This window comes from Empidonax traillii, unplaced genomic scaffold (assembly GCF_003031625.1).
Source record: "Empidonax traillii isolate 1590-97213 ecotype Southwest subspecies unplaced genomic scaffold, ASM303162v1 scaffold321:size1084243, whole genome shotgun sequence".
NCBI classification, from domain to species: domain Eukaryota; kingdom Metazoa; phylum Chordata; class Aves; order Passeriformes; family Tyrannidae; genus Empidonax; species Empidonax traillii.
The window spans coordinates 438,005-458,214 of NW_020955514.1; the positions used below are offsets into that span (position 1 = coordinate 438,005).

Below are 20,210 nucleotides of genomic sequence, written 5' to 3' on the forward strand. Positions count from 1 at the left end.
ATATTAGTATACCAGAATAGTACCATCAGATACTTAGTTTCTTTTTAAAAGCAATTTCTTCCTATTTACTCTTTGATTTCAGGAATTCAACCTCAGCTTGTTAGCACCTTGTTTAAGCCTTGGCATGAATGAAATCTCAAGGGACCAGAAGAGCAGCCTCTTTGAAACAGCTCGGAGGGTAACTCTGGATCATGTGTCTTCTGCTGTACAAAACCTCCCTGCCAACCACCAGGTTTTTCAGCCACTATTGCCAACTGAGCCAGCAGCCTACTGGAAAAAACTAAGTGATATCTTTGGTAATAGAAATAATGGTCTTTTTGAAGTTTATTTTCTCTTCTGCAAAGATACTTTACTGATGTGTTGTGAATACATGAACTTGCTCTTTAAAAATATCAAAGATATCTGGCATAAAAGCGCTTATGAAATAATTCTGAAAAGCATTTATTGAAGGGAAAAAATTCCAACTGCTAGATTTCATCCAGTCTTATTTTATAGGAGATGAGGGGATGTATCAGTCTATGATGACACTTTGTCGTGCACTGGCTCAGTATTTGTTGTTACTCTCAAAACTACCAGTTGGTCTCCGTGTTCCTCCTGACAAAGAGGATGATATCCTGAAATTCGTAGTGATGTCAATAGAGGTAAGAAACTACAGCATAACTGAAGATGTGATGAAGTGTTGGGAGAGGGAATGACTTTGTCTTAAACTGATCAGCACTGAGTAACCTTTGATCTGGGCAATTTTTTTGTCTTAACTGTAGAAATGTCTTCACTGGGTTTTGACCTGTGCTAGTAAATCACATTTGGCTTATGGGACAAGAGCAGCTTTTTACAAGGAGAGGTTGATTGATTGATGGAATGATCTTGACATTTGGGAGAATGGGCTGTGCTCTGATATTTGGGACACTGAATAAACAGTATATAAATGGTTATAATTGTCTTGTACTTAAATTCTGTTCTCTCGTGGAAAAAAATGCATACTATTTGCAAATAAAACTTGACATTTTGCTGAGTTAACAAAAAAATTGCCTTTGGTAGAAGTTATTCTGTTGTGAAAATTTGCTATTAACGGGAAACTTCTTTTTTTACACAGGCACTATCATGGCATTTAATGCATGACCAGATTCCATTAAGTGTAGATCTTCAGGCTGGTCTGGATTGTTGCTGTCTGACACTACAGCAGCCTGGTCTCTGGAACCTGCTGTCTTCTGCAGCCCATGTGACATATGCTTGCTCCTTAATTAATTGCATTAGATTTATCATAGAAGCAGGTGAGTGAAGTTTGAACAACCAGGAGAAAATTTTTTAATAAATTGTCGGTCATGACTGTCAAATGCTGGGTGAGGATCTGGAATATTTCTTTTGAGTCCTTATTAATTATCTGTTTGACAAATTTATTTTTTACTACTTTAATTTCTCGTTTCAAATTTTGTGTTTTACTTTTGAATTTGGCAGATGCCTTGGGTATATGTTAAACATTTGCTTACTATGTGGTGTTGATTAGAAAAAGGCAATATGAAGTATGCAATAGCTGTATCTTTCAAATATTTTTCTCAAATTCAGTTGCTGTGGAACCTGGTAATCAACTTCTTAGTCCTGAAAGAAAGAAGAATACTTCAAAACCTCTAAGTGATGGTGAAGCTGATTCAAATGTACCAAGTAAGTAAATGGTGAACTCCACTTTACCTTAAACTTTCACTGAAGAAATATTTGAAGGTACCCTTTCCATTACTATTATTGTTAACAGTGAGAGTTCATCAGAGACCTTACTTGTATTTGGTAAATGTCTGTTAAATATAGGTTGATGTATTTTTGACAGGTACAGTTGCTTTTTCCTGAAAGTTAAGCATTAATGCATATTTTTCTTTTGGGGGATTGTTAGCTCTGCTGCATACTGCAGACTGAGGCTTTTAAAGTGTTGTGGGATTTTAAAATTTCATGTGGGAGAGGTAGAATTGTTAATATTTCTTCTGAAGAATGGCATATTAATTATCTGCCCTTCTGCAGCACGGGAGCAGCTATGTTGAGGTGAAGGTCAGGTGTACTCTGCGTGGGGACAGCAGTGTCCTCCATATCCAGCTGTGCTGCTGCAGTAAGATAGCACTTCCATCTAGACAAATTACCTGCTTCTCAGGTTTAACACAGAGCCAGCTACGAGTCTGTTCTCTCATAAAACAGATTACTTTGGTCGTTTGAAATTCACACCAATGCTCTATTCAGTGTGGCCTGTTCTTGCTGACAGATCTCAGGTGCTGGTGATGTCCAGCACTGAGACTGGCAAACAGTGCAGGCCACTGCAGGGAGGGTTATAGGAGTACTCATTAACTGGCTGAAATATTCTCGAATATTCCTTTGCATGTGTCATGATTGTGGTTTTGTTCTTTTTAGTTGACATACTCTTTTGTTAAGAATTCTTTGGTTTTCTGTCTTTTTAGAAGAATTATGTGTCTTTTGAATAGATTCATAAAACTGAACTTCTTTCTCTCCCTGCAAAGAAACCAAGCACATTACTGCAGCGTGTGAAATGATAGCTGAGATGGTGGAATGCTTGCAGACTGTCTTATCACTGGGGCACAAAAGAAACAGCAGTATCCCTGCCTTTCTTACTCCTGTCCTCAAGAACATCATCATCAGTTTAGCAAGGCTGCCTCTAGTGAACAGTTACACCAGAGTACCTCCCTTGGTATGTTTATGGTGCTTTGTTTTCAGGACTTTCAAAGGTATTGAAAAAGTTTTTGAAAACCAAACCTGGTGCTACATCTCAAGTTCTGCATCAGTAGGACTTCAACCTTAAGTTAGTTTGACCAACCAGTTTGCCTTTTTGAACACTGAGTAGCAACGTTATAAAAATGTCAAATAAGAGTTCACATTGGGTTCACAGATTTGATTAGCAGGGAGTGTAGATGCTCCTTACCTTCTTAGGTGAAAAAGTACCTAGCTGGTAATTAAGAAAGAAAGGGCAAGAAGAGGATGCTTTGTTAGGGCTTTTATTTCATACTGCTTGGTGAGATTGCTTAACCCGGAAGAAGTGCAAAATCTACACTAATACCTTCTTTAACACACAGCATTTTCTGTCGTGCTAAGCACCACAATAATGCAGTGGTGCTGAGGTGTCTGAATTTATTCAGGTATTTGTGTGTGGTACTATACCATGTATTCCATGCAAATACTTTTGAGTGGTATTACCATTCTTTCCTAATTCATCTTGGGTCTTTTGGCTTGTGTAATGTGGGTTTGAGAACATCTTGTGATCACCTCCATGTATTGTTAGTGAAATTACTGTGAAATGACTTTGTTTTAGTAAACTTCAAAACCTTCACCAGAAACATGCTTATTAGGTAGAGCAAAAGGGGTTTTCCTGATATGTTTCCTGATATGTGCAAGGCCGTTTCTCAGGCCTTTCTCTGTTTCTGAAGGGATGTCAAAAGATATTTTTTTTGATTGAGACTTTTTTGCCCACTCTCTGGGCACCCGGTGTCTGTGCTTTCTCAGGTGTCAGTAGTATTTTCCCCAAATTCCCTTCCAGCATAATTTCTGCACAATCTAGGAGTCACCTGGCATTTAAATTCTAAACTGAAATATGTGACAGGAGCTTATTACTTTTATGTCCCAGCTTAGGCCATAAGACTGAGTAGGTAATTAACTGTGAGAAATAAGCTGAAAACCCCCCTAAAATTAAAAATACAGTGTAAAGTGTATAAAAGCTGTGTTAGATGTTCAAACTTTCTCAAAGCTTTTTTTTGTATTTGGAGAATTACTTTATTTACCGATGTCATGTTGCTTTTGAATGGTGCTTATATATTTAGAGCTCTCATGTAAATACTGTATCTGGTGTGGATAATTAAACTTTCCTTGTATTTCTTTAGGTGTGGAAACTAGGCTGGTCACCAAAGCCTGCAGGTGACTTTGGCACAGTTTTTCCTGAAATCCCAGTAGAATTCCTTCAAGAAAAAGAAATCTTTAAGGAGTTCATCTATCGCATTAACACACTTGGTATGCACAAAATTAAAAATTAATACACTTGGTTCTTAGTGGGCATTTACCTGCGTTGTGAAGCTCCTGAATAACTGTATCTAGTGCTGTTTGCGTACTTTTATTGCTTATGTGGGAGACATATACTGTATTTCAGAGCAGTTTAGTAATTGTGCTGCAGTAATTCTTACAATTTGGTCAATGCAGAGAATAAATTATAGAAATAAAGGCAAAAACGAGTCCAACTTCGGGAGATAATTTTAACGTTCTCTTGCAGAACGACCACTTGCTTTCTCGAGCATACACTTGATAGTATGTTTGAGACCATTTTTCTTCCCTCCACATTTTTTCCATTAATATAAATAGAATTTAGTATATAAATGGAACTTAGTGCCAAACTCTCAACATTTAAAATGAGGTGATGTCACTTGAAAGCTTCTGGATATGTTGAGGTTTGCTGAACAAGAGCAGTATGGCTTAAAAGTTCAAGCCTTTGTCAACAGATGGGACTGTCAAGGGTAATGCATCAAATTTTCCATATGCTTTCAGAAAGTCTTTGTGGTTGCAAAAGCCACAAATAGGGTCTTTCTATTCATCCTTCCCCCCAGTCTATGGGTTAATATTTTAATGACTTGGGGTGTAGCACTTTGATCACTACAGTGTCTAAGATACCATTCTCATTTTTGATTCTGTATAGATATCACTGCTATGAACTGCAAGGTATTATTCAGGAATCCTCTGCAGTCTTTTATAGGTAAAAGTATGATTGGGAAAACTTTAAAAAGTGCTTGAATTTTAATGGACTGTTTCTAGGCAACTTGGTCATTTTGCTTTTAGGGCATGAAGATTCCTTGGATTGTTAGGGGTTTCTCCATGGCTTTGTTTTCTGTGAGAATTGGCCACGTTTCTGACTTATTTTTTGTGTTGTGAAAACCTAATAGATCTCAATGCTTTGAAAATTAAACAATCAAAGTAATATTTAAATGTCTATAAACAATTACCTGAACAAGACCTTTTAAATAATAATAATAATAATAATGTGCAGAACTCCCTTCTAAGGAGTTGATCACTTCCAAAAGTAGAACAGTTTACATCTCAGCTGTAGTGATTACACAGAATCACAGGATATTCTGAGTTGGAAGGGACCCACAAGGATCATCAAATCCAAACTCTTATCCTGGCACAGGGCCATTCCCAAGAATCCAACCATGTGCCTGAGAGCAATTCCAAACACTTCTTGAACTCTGTCAGGCTGGGTGCTGTGACCACTGCCCTGGGGAACCTGTCCCATTGCAAAAACGCCAAATCCAGTAGGAAATGGTATCAAACTAAACCTATGGAAATGATGTAGCACCTTTTTCATTCCACATTTACATTTGTACTGACAAAAATGGCCATCTCTGGGTGTTTCCATAGGATGGATCAGCCGCACTCAGTTTGAAGAGACTTGGGCTACTTTGCTTGGTGTGCTTGTAACTCAGCCTATCGTAATGGACCAAGAGGAGAACCAGCAAGAGGTAATGTCATCCACTGAGTTTTTCAAATTAAATTTGAGTGTTAGTGTGGAGGAGGGGGAACCTCAATGCTCTCCATGACTACTTGAAAGGAGGTTGTTGTAGGGGTTTTTTAAGTTGAACATTTCTTACCATCTTACGGTCTCTCTTGTGGTCTGATGCTTTGTTTAACCAAGTAACTAATGGGTAGCTGCAAAGAAAGAAGCTAAACACTTGACAAGTTCCAAAATGGACATCTGGAGGTTTTAATGCCTTTGGGATAAGACAGGATGCATGCAGAGTGGCTGATGAGATGCAAGGATGTGATGCTGCTTTGTGTGCACTGTTTATGTCAGCTGGATTTCTGGATGGGAAGAAGACTGGCTGTCAGGCTTAGTAATGCTAATTGAGTGAAAGGTGACACTGATATTTAGGGCTTTCAGGGTTTGGAGGTTTTTTTTGGCTTTTTTTCCAACTCAAATCACAATGAGTTCATTTTACAGGAAGATACAGAGAGGACCCAAATCAATGTTCTTGCAGTACAAGCCATAACCTCCCTGGTGCTGAGTGCGATGACGATTCCTGTTGCAGGCAATCCAGCAGTCAGTTGTTTGGAACAGCAGCCCCGCAACAAATCTTTAAAAGCTCTGGACACAAGGTTTGCTTTTTGCTTGTTTTCAAATGCATAAAATATGTGATTAATACATAATTACAACTGCTTAGTCAAGCTGTAGCAAAAATATGTATACTCTATTTTCTAAGCAAGAGTATATAGAGATGGATCTGTTCACATAGAATTTAGCATGGAGAACCTGCTGAGTTAAAAGACTATCTGAAAAAGATAATTTCTCATTAAAATCTAGCAAACAGTGTGCAGAATGCATTTCTCCACACTTTTCAGTTTTAGCATCCCTGATAAGGGAAAAAAGCACAGGCACATAACGTTGCAGAGTAAGGCACTCAGACTTGCACAAAAAAGTTAAAGGAAAAATCTGCTTAAATGGATTTCTGTTGGCCTTTCAGGTTTGGGAGGAAGCTAAGTGTTATCAGGGGAATTGTTGAACAGGAAATCCAAGCAATGGTATCCAAGAGAGATAATATTGCTACTCATCACTTATACCAAGCTTGGGACCCTGTTCCATCACTTTCTCCTGCTACTACAGGTAAGTTCTTGTGTGGGGGGGGCAAAGGGAAGAGTGAATTTCTTTTTCATATAAGAAGTGGAAAAGACACTTTTAGGAAAATTTATTTGAAATCCAGTTTGCAGGAAATGAAGCCATTTTCACATCTGCTTTGTTATGCACTTCTAAAAGAATTCATCTTGTGTTTTTTTATAGGTGCTCTTATCAGCCACGAAAAGCTCTTACTGCAGATCAATACTGAACGAGAAATAGGAGATATGGATTATAAACTGGGACAGGTTTGTTAAAAGCTCAGCTTTGAACTTGACTATTATATTTCTTCCAGTTTGTCAAAAATTGAGGTATTGTTTAATGTCAGATAGAAACTAAAAGCTCTGAGTGATGCAGGGTAGGTAGATCATAAGTGGGTGTCTCTTCTCAACTAGAATACTGTGTGTTGCTTGTCGTTTAAAGGAAAAATGTACTGGGCTTCTAAGATTTTTCTGCTCTAACTATGGGGGTGTTAAATGTGCTTCTTTGTTATTTGTTTTTCTCTTTTGTTTATGTTGCAAGGTCTCTATACACTCCATATGGTTGGGAAATAACATCACTCCACTGAGAGAAGAAGAGTGGGGTGAGGATGAAGAAGATGAGAATGATGTACCTGCTCCATCCTCTCCACCAACCTCTCCTATAAACACCAGGTGTCTTATTTTTTTTCTTGTCTTTTCTTTCCTTTGACATATTAGTAATCTTTTATCTCTTCATGTTGAGTTCACTAAGCTGGGTTTATAAATTGGATGCTGGTAAATAACTGTTCGATTCAAGTATTTTAGCAGGACCTAAGAATAGCCATTTTAACACTTGTTTATTGTGCCCTGCAGGAAGCACCGGGCTGGTGTTGATATCCATTCTTGTTCTCAGTTCTTGCTTGAGCTGTACAGTCAGTGGATATTGCCATCAAACCCTAGCAAGAGAACACCAGTCATTTTGATCAGTGAAGTGGTGCGATCAGTAAGTCTAAATTATTATTCAGAGTCATAATTGAGTATATGTTACCGAGTATTTGGAGCTAAGCAGCTTTTATAAAGCATCTTTTAACGTTTGGACACATTCACACACACTGAATTTTCCTGCAGTGCTATTGTATGGACTGTACAGAAATATAACTTGAGCAAATACAACATTATACTGATTTAAGCTCTATAAGCACCTGGATTGCATCTTCTGCTGCTACATTACAGATACTTTGTTTTTATTTAATGATAATCAGTATTTTACTTGACTGCTTGCTAAAACAAGATTTGCTTATCCTATCCATTTGTAAGACAGTGAAGATGAAACAATAGCGTGTTGTGGAATTAAACTATTGAAGTGTAAAAGCAAAACTGAAGAACACAGGTGTGGAATGTGTCTTGATAGCCATTATTCACTATCATAAAAGACTTAAAATGAAACTGTCCTTGCCAGAAAAGTATGTAGTGAGTGTTTTGGAGTGGTTTAGTACATTGTAAATGACAATGTTTGTTTATTTCCCAGAATTACTTAGTGGATTTGATTTTGTAAACCTTTTGGAAAAAAAGGGACAATTTGGAAGCAATTGTTGTCCAAGATGAATAGTGGAATTAATTCTGCACAACAGCAGTTGATAGTTATTTCAGACACTTGAGTAAATATTTACACATTTAATAGATAAATCTAGGAATCTTTTGCTTGCAATTATAACAGAAGGGAGAGTCAATTTTTGGCTGTCTGCTAATGAGCTTTTTTATATTCTGTTTTAATTTCTGTACAGCTTCTGGCAGTATCAGACTTGTTTACAGAAAGGAATCAGTTTGAGATGATGTATACAACACTGACAGAGCTGAGAAAGGTGCATCCCTCAGAAGATGAGATTCTTGTACAGTATTTGATACCAGCTACCTGTAAAGCTGCTGCTGTCCTGGGAATGGTAAGAAGTTCTCATGAAAGTTTATTGCAAATTCCTGAGTGTGTGGGTAACTCATCCTTAGCTTCTGCTGCAAAGTCTGGTCTGCTTGGTAAGAGTGGTTTGTCTCTAAGAATACCCCTTAGCTGATCTGCATGGCTGTCAGAGGTAATAGGATAATTATTCTGGGCTTTCAGAGACTGCAAAAAGAAAGGGAGTTTGGCTTGAGATTTTTCTGAGGTTTGAGCCCAATTTAATGTGCATTTTGGTTTGTCTCAGTTCAGTTTTGCCTTTGCCCTGGACTCCTCCTTTGTCACATTTCAGGCCAGAAATGAGGACTTTTGGAACATTTTTTGCTAGCTTTGTGTTGCAGGTGAATGGCTGTAATCTCATGGGAGGCTGGGACAGTGCATTTAATCATAGTCAGATATCCCTTTTCTTTCCCTCACTCTTCCCTACATTGCGTCATTCTGTTTTTAAATGTGTAGACCAGAAGTACTTTCCAATGGACATTTCAGAGTGGAATTATTTAGGAAAAATAATTGCAAATTCTTTTGGAAGAAATTGGCATTTCTAGAAACTCTGAGACTAATACAAAGCTATTTGGGTGGTAGTGATGAGAGAAGTTTGGAAAGACTTTTGGAGTAGGGCTTCCAGAAGGTATTATAGCAGCAACTGCTCAAGGGAAGGCTGTGAAAGTGATGGCAATCATACAGAAAGTTTTAGAGATCAGCTTATTCTGACTAGGCTGTAATTTCCCACTCAGTGAACTAATAGCACCTTCTTACAAGCAAAAAGCTGAATGTAACAGCTTAGTAGGAATAAAAAAGCCCCCAGTTAATTCCATCAGGAGTTACTTGTCCTGTGTTCAGTTATGTAGAAAATCCACTTAAAAAGAGCAACAAAAGAGCACACACTGTAAAAGTGTCCTGTATCTTAGATAATTCATGAATACAGGGACAAGGTGAATAAAATAATTTCTACTAAATACTTAGATTGTAAGAAAAAGACTTTTCAAAACCTAACAGTTTAGAATAGATTTTTCACATTCCAGTAAGTTGTTGTAATTTAATAACAGGGAGTGAAACATCTGATACCAGCTTGCTGTTTGCATACAAGACATAGAATTGTAGAATCATTTAGGTTGGAAAAGACCCTGAAGATCATTGAGTCCAACTGCTGACACTGCCGAGTCCATCACTAAACCATGTCCAGGAGAGGTTTAGATTGGGCTTAGGCTGTTGGGAAGAATTTCTTCACTGAAAGGGTTGTCAAGCGTTGGAATGCAAGTGGTGGAGTCACCGTCCCTGGAAGTGTTCAAGAAACAACTCACAAAGTAACATCAATTAACTAGTTAATCTACGCAAATCATCTCTTAACTGATTGCATTCGTCTTGTGACATTTGATTCAAAGTAGTGCCCTATTTTTTGCCCTTTAATTTGTTCCAAGTTATTTCCAAATGGCAGGACTTGCTAGTATTTTGAACCAGTGTTGACTCCTAATGAATACTCTTGTTGGCCGTGTTAGGATAAAGCTGTGGCTGAACCAGTAAGTCGACTGCTGGAATCAACCCTAAGAAGCACCCATATGCCAAGTCGGATTGGAGCTCTGCATGGAATTCTTTATATCCTCGAGTGTGACTTGCTTGATGAGACAGCAAAGCAACTCATTCCAATTATCAGCGAGTATCTGCTCTCCAATTTGAGAGGAGTAGCACAGTAAGACTCTTTCCCCCTTCCCCCCTGGCTCCAAACTGTTGCATGTTTGTGTGACGAAAAGAGCTCTCTGTTTGCAGTTGTCAGTACATTTTAGAGCAGGCTGTTGTGTCAAGCAGGTTTTGGCATTTTCTTTGAAAATAACATCCAATTTTGCATTTAATTTACAGAGCAAAATGATACTTGAGGGTGAGAAAACACAGTTCAGGCTTTTGTCTCTTTGGTAAATTGTGCTCCTTAAATCTCATTTTTCTGTCAGAAGGCATAGTCATAGAATAAGACTTGCAGGATCAGTAATGAAGTTTATTTCTCCTAAACAAGTCAGGCAATGATAACTTCAGATTATATGGCCTGACAATATGGCCTGACAATTTCTTGCATTGCACTGGATTTTCACGATAAGCTGTGCCGTCTTACAGCGTCTTGGTGATACTTTTTGGGATTTTAAAAATTGCATCAATTTAATGTGCAAAAATACTCTGTGTTTCTAGGAGTTGTTTATAGTGTCTTTCTTTGTGACCTAGGCAACTTCGATGTGACCACTGGTGTTTTTGCTTATTTACAGTTGTGTGAATATCCATAACCAACAGCACATCCTGGTAATGTGTGCAGCTGCTTTCTATTTGATCGAGAATTACCCACTTGATGTAGGGCCTGAATTCTCTGCAGGAATTATCCAGGTATGTTGGGGTGCCTCCCATCACAGGTGGTCATGTAACCTGGGATCACCATTTAGCAGTCTTTTAACTTGATTACTGTGGTGTAGGTGTGCTTTTGGGCTTACCTTCATCAGTTCTTCACTATACCTGATGCCATTCCATCCTGGTTGCTGTGGTATGGTGCTAGAAGATGACCTAAATCCACCTCAAAACCAGGCAGTTGTGTTTTTGCTTTATTTCAGATGTGTGGAGTCATGGTGTCTGGAAGTGATGAAGCAACACCATCCATCATTTACCACTGTGTCCTGAGAGGATTAGAACGACTCCTCCTTTCAGAGCAACTTTCTAGGCTGGATAGTGAATCACTGGTTAAACTGAGCGTTGACAGGGTGAATGTGCAGAGCCCCCACAGAGCAATGGCAGCCCTTGGGTTGATGCTGACTTGCATGTACACAGGTAGTCACTTTTTCATACCTTTGATGTGCTGAGAGGCTGCCTTACTAACAGTGCTAATTGTTTGAATTTATTGTTGTTACCAGGAGCAAAAAAAAGATCTTATTTTAACATTCACAGTGAAATTGTAACAAATTGTTTTGGTTTAGGAAAGGAAAAAATCAGCCCCAGTCGTATGACAGATGCAAATCCTGGTGCTCCTGACAGTGAATCTGTGATCGTAGCTATGGAACGAGTGTCTGTCCTCTTTGATAGGTAAGAGGATAAAACATGTAAGTGGGGCACTGGGAGGGAAATGATTCTGTTCATCACTGTGTGGTCACTTCTCTATTTGACAGTTCTCATATTTAATTAATGATGTTTCTCTACTTACTATTGCCCAACAGTTACACTCCCGGTATACACAGTAACACTGATGGAATTGCTGAAGGCAGCACAAATGTACAGGAATGTAAATGAAAAACAGACATGTCCTGACTGATACTCTGTGTTGCACAAACCATAATACTTCATAAATGTGTTTTCAGCTCCCTTCAGGTCAAACTCTTAAGTGCTTTTCAGGATGTCTTCTACATAATCAAGGATATAAATCCAGTTTACAGGAAATAATCGTTCAAACCACCCTGAGTTTAAAACATTTTTCCCCTTCCCCCACCCAGGGGTTGCTCTTTCCAAGGCTGTTAAGTAATTGCAGTGGAAGGGTACAGTAAAACTTCTGTATTCACATGGAACTCATTAATGGAAACATTTCAAAACCCCTGTTTTGATCTGACAATCTCAAGCTGTCTTAAGTGAGTATAGCATGTTAGATTTTGTGTAGTAGTTTGTGGGTAATGGTTTACATTTTTTCAAGTGTTCAGTGGTTTTTCCATAAAACTGGATGGGGGTTTCGCTTCTGCACTCAGGGAGAACAGAACTAGAGCAGTGCTTGAGTGCCTTTGAAAATATTACTCTGAAGAGGTAGCAAACCAAATGTGAATACTACAAGCAGAAACTAACTTTTGTAGAGAAGAATCACATGATGGTAACTTAATCTTGACATATCAACAGATGCAGCCTTGATTAGGAAGGCTTTCCAATCAGTGTTATTTAAGCAAAATTGTCTGTAAGTTGGAGTAGCTTTTCCCCTCTTTATAGAGCAGCACAGCTTGCTTTTCTTGTTTGGTGTATTGGTCATTCTGACCTTGAATAAAAAATGCAAAGATGTTATGAGTGGAAATTACTGTTCTGCTTATAAGTGGTCTTTTCTCTGATAACTAGGGGTAGTGATCTCTCTATCCTTTTTTGTACTTGATTGGTTTTCTCAGCATTTCTATTGGTAAGTCTCACCTCTCATGCTATTTCAGACCTTCAAAAAATGTGACCATTTAAAAAAGAAGGGCAGGGAGTGTAGGGGGAAGAACATACCTGTAACAACTTCTGACAGCTTTGACAGACCTCTTTGAGTAGACTAAGATTACGTGAAGATTTGGCCCCATCAGTGTTGAGAACTTGCCTAACTAGAGATGCAAGTAAAATGTTCTTTCTGTTTCCAATTAAACTGGAATGGAACAAGGTATGTACTGGAATTCAATCATAAAATATTTTCTTTTTATTATTTTCAGGATCAGGAAGGGATTTCCTTTTGAAGCTAGAGTAGTGGCTCGGATACTTCCACAGTTCCTTGATGACTTTTTCCCCCCGCAAGATGTAATGAATAAAGTTATTGGAGAATTTCTATCCAATCAACAGCCATACCCACAATTCATGGCAACAGTAGTTTATAAGGTAGGATTGATACATTTGCTTTTCTTCTTAAATGTTTTAGAAGATTTCAGATAACTGACAGTTCAGTCTAAGGGGCAGATACCAATTTTGTTAATGAAATCTAACAAACCAGTTTCAGTGATTGAGCTGTACATCTGTAAGCTTTGTCTTCCAGGCAGCATGGAGGGCTAAAATACCCACGTCACCTGGAAGCCAAAGCTCACAGCAATACAGTTCAGTCATTGATAGTGAGCAAATAAAGAGCAAATTAGTATTTCTGATCAGACTGAAGATCTGAGGGATCCATCCCAGGTCATCTGTGAACCCAGTAGTGTGGGCTCAGTTGGGCTTCTGTGTGTTTTGCTCTTCAGCACTTACTGGACTTGTGCATCACTGGAGAGTGCATGTGTTAACCACATTTGAGCTGTAAAAACAGCACCAGGCAAGTCTTGCACTTCTCAATGATTACTTCAGTCTGGCACATGTGTCATGAGTGCAGTTCACTAATTCTTTAGACTCAGTGTTGCCTCCAGGAATCTTTTTTGTGAACCTCAAGAGCTTTGTTGCTGGAGAGAACCTTTACAAAAGAAACTAAGCTTTTTCCCATGACTTTATTCCTGTATATAATATTTTGCAGGTATTCCAGACACTGCATAGCACTGGACAGTCCTCAATGGTCCGTGACTGGGTGATGCTCTCTCTCTCCAACTTCACACAAAGAACACCTGTGGCCATGGCAATGTGGAGTCTTTCCTGTTTTTTTGTCAGTGCTTCCACCAGCCAATGGATTTCAGCAATGTATCCTAAAAAGACTGAAAGTGTGCCATTTCTGGCTAATTATGGTGATTCTGTAAAGCACATTGATAGCCTTGAAAGATAAGAATACACTAAAAGGCAGTTTTACTGCAGTTAGTGGTGTATATTGCTTTGTGCTGTTGGTACCTCAGGTATGAAGGGAAAAAAGGAAACCTCTAAAGAGATTAGGAGAACAAAGTTATCTAAAGCTGCTGCTTTAAGATCTTTCTTGTGACTGTGCAAGATGATTGGGAAAGTCCTTACTTTGAAGGACTTTTTAAAAACTTCACTGAGATAGCACTGCTGTGACCTTTAAAAGCGTTGCTTTATATTCATTCTGCAAGATAAAATATATGTTAAAAAAAAGGAAAAAAAGCAAACTCAAACTCAAGAAAATTATCCTCTGTATACAAACTGTATTTTGCAAGTGTCCCCCTGGCTGTGCACTGCAGTAAGAGTGAGCATTGGCCAAAATAAATTGGAACAGCCAAAAGACATGCATAGGGGGTATTAGTGCTGGGTTTATTTAAAAACAAACAAACCCCTCAACCAAACAGAAAAATAACTGTTGTGTTTTGTGACCAGATGAAAAAGTGGCCATTTGTCATGTTTGAAACTTCCTAATGACTCTCAATCTCACCAGTGCTCTTTGGCTCTCAGCAGTGGCTGATTGCATTGTTTGCTCCAATGGATAAAGAAAACTACCGCTAGATTGAAATGAAGTTCTGGGGATTAGAAGTCGCATGACGTTAATGAAGAAATTGGATTTATGTGGTAGCAGTTGAATTGCTAGATGACAGTACTTTTGCACTTGAACATCGTTGGTGTACTCAAAAATAAACCATTTTATTGCAGAACAGTGTTTAAAACTGCTACACCAAAAGATGAGCAACCTCTGTCATATTATGACCTTAACTTCTATGTCAGTCTTCCACATATTATCAGCAGAATGGGAAAATCAGAGCAAGTGGATGTTAACATCTTCTGTTTGGTGGCCATAGACTTCTACCGACATCAGATAGATGAAGAATTAGACCGGAGGGCCTTTCAGTCGGTGTTTGAGGTGGTGGCATCTCCAGGAACCCCATATCACCGCCTACTAACTTGTTTGCAAAACGTCCACAAGGTCACAGCATGTTGAACACCCTGATGTGTAGTGGAACTGCATGACTAGTGTTGGAATATGAACTACGGGGAATGCAAGATCAAGAAAATATCCGGGGTTGCGTTTGTGATACGTACGGACCTGTCACTTTTACTTCCAGCACGCATGGACAAGTGCTCTGCAGCACTGGGAATCACCTGGGAAGTCTAGCGTAGTTCCCGTTGACACCGGGCACCTGTGAGCGGGAAGAAGTATGTCAGTGCTTTTCAAGTGGTGTTTGGGACTAACCTGAGGCACACGTAGTAGATGTAAAAGCGAGCAAGTACCACATGCAAGGTCACTGGTGTTCCTGTTCTTCCAGCGTTCAGCTGAAGCCCCTGTGGTGCAGCCGGTAAGACACGGACAGACTGGTAGTGCTGCAGCCATTTGCCAACCTTGATAGTTTTATGTCCCTGTATATACTGTTGTGTAGCACAGAATAGAAATTGTTTCCTCATGTCTCTCCCAAACAAGGAAAAGAGAAAATGGCTTTTATGATTTACACCTCCAGCATGTGATTTCTCTCTCTGGACTTTCTGATGCCCAGTGGTGTATGTGTCGGTGATCTAGTGCACATACGTAACCACACATTTTTCTGTTTTCTTCTCAGGATTTAAAATTTGAGTACGGTATATCAGTGAAAGAAATTTTAACTTAAATATTTCTATATTATGTACAGTATGTAAAATTGTAAGATGTGTGGTGCATGAGCTGTGCTGTATTTGGAGATGAACAGAAGCCATGCTACTGAATGTCTTGACATCTGTATTGTCCTCATTTTTTTTTCCTTGTGCTTGAATTCATGTTCCTTTTGGAAATCCATCTTAATGTACAGATTACATCGTTTTGCATCTCACTTTTTCTCCAAGTGCTTTAAAACTGGAATATGTTGATCGATTTGTCTGGAGAGACTGTACTAAGGAGGCATTCTTGTGATCCATTTTACTATAGCTTCTTTTGAATTCTTTTATTTTGAGACATAATGGTAAAAAAGAGGAGTAGTTACTCTGGATCAGACTTTAGATACTTAAGAAACTGCTCTTATTTGCTGCACAGCATTTTAAGAGACAAAATGGTGCAAGCTCCCCAGTAGTCAACAACTGTTTGATCTTTCCTAACATGGAGTCACCTGGATTCAAACCACTCTCATGTAAACAAATTTTTGGTGGCAGTTCAGAATCAAAAGGCTGCTGTGGTCTACTTGGGGACTGGCTGAAGTGTTAAATTACACAACCTCTTTTCCTACCTGTTGTATACATAATGCTTTAGTCAGACACAAACAGTACAAATATCCATGACTTTCAGGACACTACCCAGGGCCAGATTTAGCTTTTACTCACCACCCAGGAAATGCCATTGATTCCTAAGCTTTACATGAGGAAATCTAGCACAGCATTTGTCTTTGGTTGTATTTGTTGTCTTTCTTTCATTATAGAGAAATGGTACTTTGATTCTCAGTCAGATTCTACATGTAACCTCTCTTCATTTCCTTATCACACCTTTTGGTGACACTTGGAAAAATGAGATAGTGTTGTCAGGAGGAGCATGTACTGTATGTATTTCTGTATATAATGTATATGTTGAAATTATACACGTGACAACATTTAATGTATACAGATGTGTATATTTGTATTTATTAAACCCATGTATTTAAACTAATTCCAATCTAGACCAAAAATTGTTGCTTCTGCCCATAAATTGATTACAAAGGAATTGTCCACTGGTGTCACTTCCTTTTAGAAACTGGTAGAGGAAATTGGTAGTGTGGGCAGTAGAAACAACTGTAGATGTTGCTGTATTTAGCTCTCTACAGATCTTACTATCTAGAGCAATTATTTCTGCCCTTAGTTGGGTTACTCTTCTTTCTTGGGCCACAGCACTGTGGTGATTTTTAAAAGAAACTGAACAGGATTTCAGAAAAAGGTTTAATAAAATAGATACTGTTTGAAAGTTTTTGAGTTATATTGGAAATTATCTTAATTCTGATAGAAGTCTAATTCCAGGCAGTGAGATATAATGCCCTGTGTTTTCATTAAGGGGTAGTATAGATCACGCTTCCCTTTTGTAACCACCAGTAATCATTTTGTACTGTAAACCCACACACCAGTCAGTTTTTGTATGATATATAGTTTAAGTGAAGATATTTTTGTAAGCTATTTTCCAAAATTTAAAATAGATTTTAATATATTTTTTAAGCATCGAGTTAGTCATATTCTCACCGTATAACAGTATGTGTTGTGTTACGAAACTGTTAAATTCTTCATAATTTTAAGCTCCTCATGATTAACACAGACTAGCTGGTTATTTTACCTTGGGATCAGGGAGCTAGACCCTTTATGAAACTTTCCAAACCAGTTTGGCACTTGCCATAGAATCTTTCCAACCACTGAAGAAATACACTGAAGTCAGCATGGCTGGATGACAAACATTAGTTGTGGCAGACTCCCTTTCCTCAAATGCCCATTGCCAGCCTGGGAGCAAATATTTGCATTACCTGTTTCAAGACGAGCTCTAGAGCTGATGCAGTCAGTTCTAACCTCACACAGAGTCACTGGTAGTTATGACTTCATCTGTTTTAACCTCTCTTGGAGATTTGTCTTAGTAAATACACCTCCTGTAACGTGTCCTAAGTGTCTAAAGAGCGGCACCTCCTGATGGGAGATTCTCTGTGACCTGAAGGGAGTGTAGCTTAAGGGTCTTCCTTGGAGCGCAGACACACTCTGGTAGTGCTTCAGTTCTAACATTTCACTGCAGCAAACTTCCCTCTCCACTTCCCAGACGTGCTTGCCACACCCTCATTTCATTTGGAGTGAAATCATATTCAGAATCACTCCTGTGTGCTTTTAGTGACAAGAGGTGTGTGATAGAGGCAGCAGCAGCAGAACAGTGGCCACACAGAGATACCGATGTTGCATTTAAAGGGAAATAAAAATATTGCTTGTCCCTTGAGATTTACTTAACGCAAGATTTTATTTCACAGAATCTTTTTAACTCGCTGTAGACAGAAAGCTAATTTTGAAAATCCGGCTGTTCAGTTTTTCATTGAGAGCAGGGTAGAGCTGTGTTTGGGCTTAAGACATACATTTGGTATTCTGGCTAAACAAAGCAAAGAGCATCTTTAATGTGCTTTGCAGTGAAACTGGCTTTTTTTTTGCAGCCTTACAAGATGAGAGGTATGGCAGGACAGGGAGCACACTTGAGACAGATTAGTGTTTAAAACTTCATTTACAATTCAGTTGTCAAAGAAACTTCTTTACTAAATCTATAACGTGGCCCTCCTCTAAGAACACCATATGCCAACCAACTTGTTATAAATAGTTTTTGGGCCAGCTACCCACTGGCCCATTAAATAAAGTTTAATTTGTGTTTCATTTCAGCATGCCCCTCCCTTGCACTGGGTGCAAGAGTGAGGAGTTGGAAACTACAACCCATTGTAAACCAGTTCTTATTTGCAGGATTCAAAGTTTTCTTTACTATTTATGTTCTTTTCCAGTTGAAACGGAATGTGAGTTTATTTAAATCTTTTCTAAAGTGTATACTCAGATGTCAGTTCTTGCCTAAAGCATCAGGTAAATGACTGTGTGTTCCTTTTGCCTTGGTAGGAATGCCTTCTCAGCACCAGGACATTGCTTGTTTCTTAAACCACCAGCAGCATTCCGAAAGCACTGAGTAATGAGTGAACAGGTTCAGATCAAACGAAGGGGGGAACAAGTGGAACCTTTTGGGTTAAAAGTAATTTGTTGATATTTAGTAGATTTGCCTTAAGAGCATTCTGTCTCACCATTCTTCTTTTTCAGTGGCTGTTAGCTATATAGCAGATAAGGAGGTTGTGTCAAAAACACTGCAAAGACAGTTCTCCAAGAGCAGCAGACCTCGTTTGTCTTAAGATTTTGTGGAGCTGTCAGGGCTAAGCATTTATAACTTCCTAAATAAAAGAAATTTGAGGGTATAATGAGCAATAAATATAGCAATAAGCAGTTTAATGAAATTCAGTCATTCAGGATCTTACCCTGTGGTTGAAAGGGATAGGGTGGGAGAAGATGGGGAACTGATTGAGTATGTTCATTGCATAGATCAGAATTTTTTCATGTACAATCCCAACTGAAATTTCTACTGAAGGTAGAAATCAACAAAGTGACAATGGTAGGTGCTTTGCTCTTTTAAAACAATTTTGGTTATGAGGATACAACTGATGAAAGTTATAAGAGAGCAAAGTACTTCGCTAGTTTTTAGGTAGTTTAAGTATTTTAAAGTGAAAACAAGCTGCTGTAAAAACTAGAGTAAGCAATGTAGCAAAATTTTGGGGTAATTCATTATGTTAATTTTACCTAATACTAAGATTTTGGGTGAACTCTTTGTGCATGCTAGCTAAGTATCCATTAAAAATCTTGAGAATCCCACAGTCATACCCAGGAGAGCTTCTATTGTATACCAAGTTTTAGCTGTATTCAAGTAATTGGGTATAAATGCTGCAGAGCATTTGTGAAGCATGTGCTGCTTTTTGTCATGTGCATTTTTGTGTGAGCTTCTCATTCCCATCAGTCCGTGTATCCACACCAGCAAGTTGGATAAACTTGACAAGGATAAGGTAACGCACCCTGTGGTGGGGTTTAGTTTGAGGGCAATGATGAGCAAAAAAGCTTGGAGCCCCAACCTGAAAAGAAATTGTACTCTAAGGAAAAGGAAAGCATATAATTTTAGATGTATGTTTAAGTTTAAAAAAAAAAAAATGCTGAAAATACTGCACATTGAAACTAAAAGAAAAAATAAAATATAACTATTACTGTAAGTGATTTTTCTCTGGTTATTTAAAAAAAAGGTCTTGATGCATTCTTGCTGGAGTTTTTTCCCCAGTATCTCTTCTTTTCAGCTACTATCAAATAAGGAGCATTGTTAAGATATGCAGAAATACTTGAACTCCCTGCAAATATAGGTACACTTCACAGTCACAGTGCTCTTTGCAATTAACCAAGGACTATCACAGTTGAGCTTTTAATTGTATCTAATAGTCACGCTTGCCAAAACTTCTCTGGGATTCGAAATGAGATCAGAAAAGGCAAAATTGAAGTGTACAGCTGTATTTGTGAATGAGAGTGTATTTATCTGCAGCAGTCCTGGGGAGGGATAATGTTACACAGGAGAAGAAATGGTTTAACTTGCCGAAGCTTGGTTCCCCAGCTGTTC

The 20,210-nt window shown here is 38.5% G+C and overlaps 1 protein-coding gene across 5 annotated transcripts in view; it reads left to right on the forward strand.

Moving 5' to 3' along the window:
* Positions 1 to 19,815, forward strand: part of HTT (huntingtin) — a 77,738-nt gene extending 57,923 nt beyond the window's left edge. For all 5 annotated transcript variants that reach the window (XM_027891430.1, XM_027891431.1, XM_027891432.1 and 2 more), the window contains 20 exons: positions 83 to 296; positions 496 to 641; positions 1,094 to 1,271; positions 1,564 to 1,659; positions 2,496 to 2,683; positions 3,867 to 3,993; positions 5,389 to 5,489; positions 5,969 to 6,123; positions 6,489 to 6,628; positions 6,803 to 6,885; positions 7,160 to 7,290; positions 7,471 to 7,600; positions 8,382 to 8,537; positions 10,042 to 10,232; positions 10,795 to 10,909; positions 11,131 to 11,344; positions 11,491 to 11,596; positions 12,946 to 13,108; positions 13,725 to 13,885; positions 14,810 to 19,815. In XM_027891430.1, coding sequence (XP_027747231.1) covers positions 83 to 296; positions 496 to 641; positions 1,094 to 1,271; positions 1,564 to 1,659; positions 2,496 to 2,683; positions 3,867 to 3,993; positions 5,389 to 5,489; positions 5,969 to 6,123; positions 6,489 to 6,628; positions 6,803 to 6,885; positions 7,160 to 7,290; positions 7,471 to 7,600; positions 8,382 to 8,537; positions 10,042 to 10,232; positions 10,795 to 10,909; positions 11,131 to 11,344; positions 11,491 to 11,596; positions 12,946 to 13,108; positions 13,725 to 13,885; positions 14,810 to 15,023 — 3,009 coding nt within the window. In that variant the 3' untranslated portion in view covers positions 15,024 to 19,815. The remainder of the gene's footprint in view (positions 1 to 82; positions 297 to 495; positions 642 to 1,093; positions 1,272 to 1,563; positions 1,660 to 2,495; positions 2,684 to 3,866; positions 3,994 to 5,388; positions 5,490 to 5,968; positions 6,124 to 6,488; positions 6,629 to 6,802; positions 6,886 to 7,159; positions 7,291 to 7,470; positions 7,601 to 8,381; positions 8,538 to 10,041; positions 10,233 to 10,794; positions 10,910 to 11,130; positions 11,345 to 11,490; positions 11,597 to 12,945; positions 13,109 to 13,724; positions 13,886 to 14,809) is intronic.
* Positions 19,816 to 20,210: the final 395 nt, after the last annotated feature.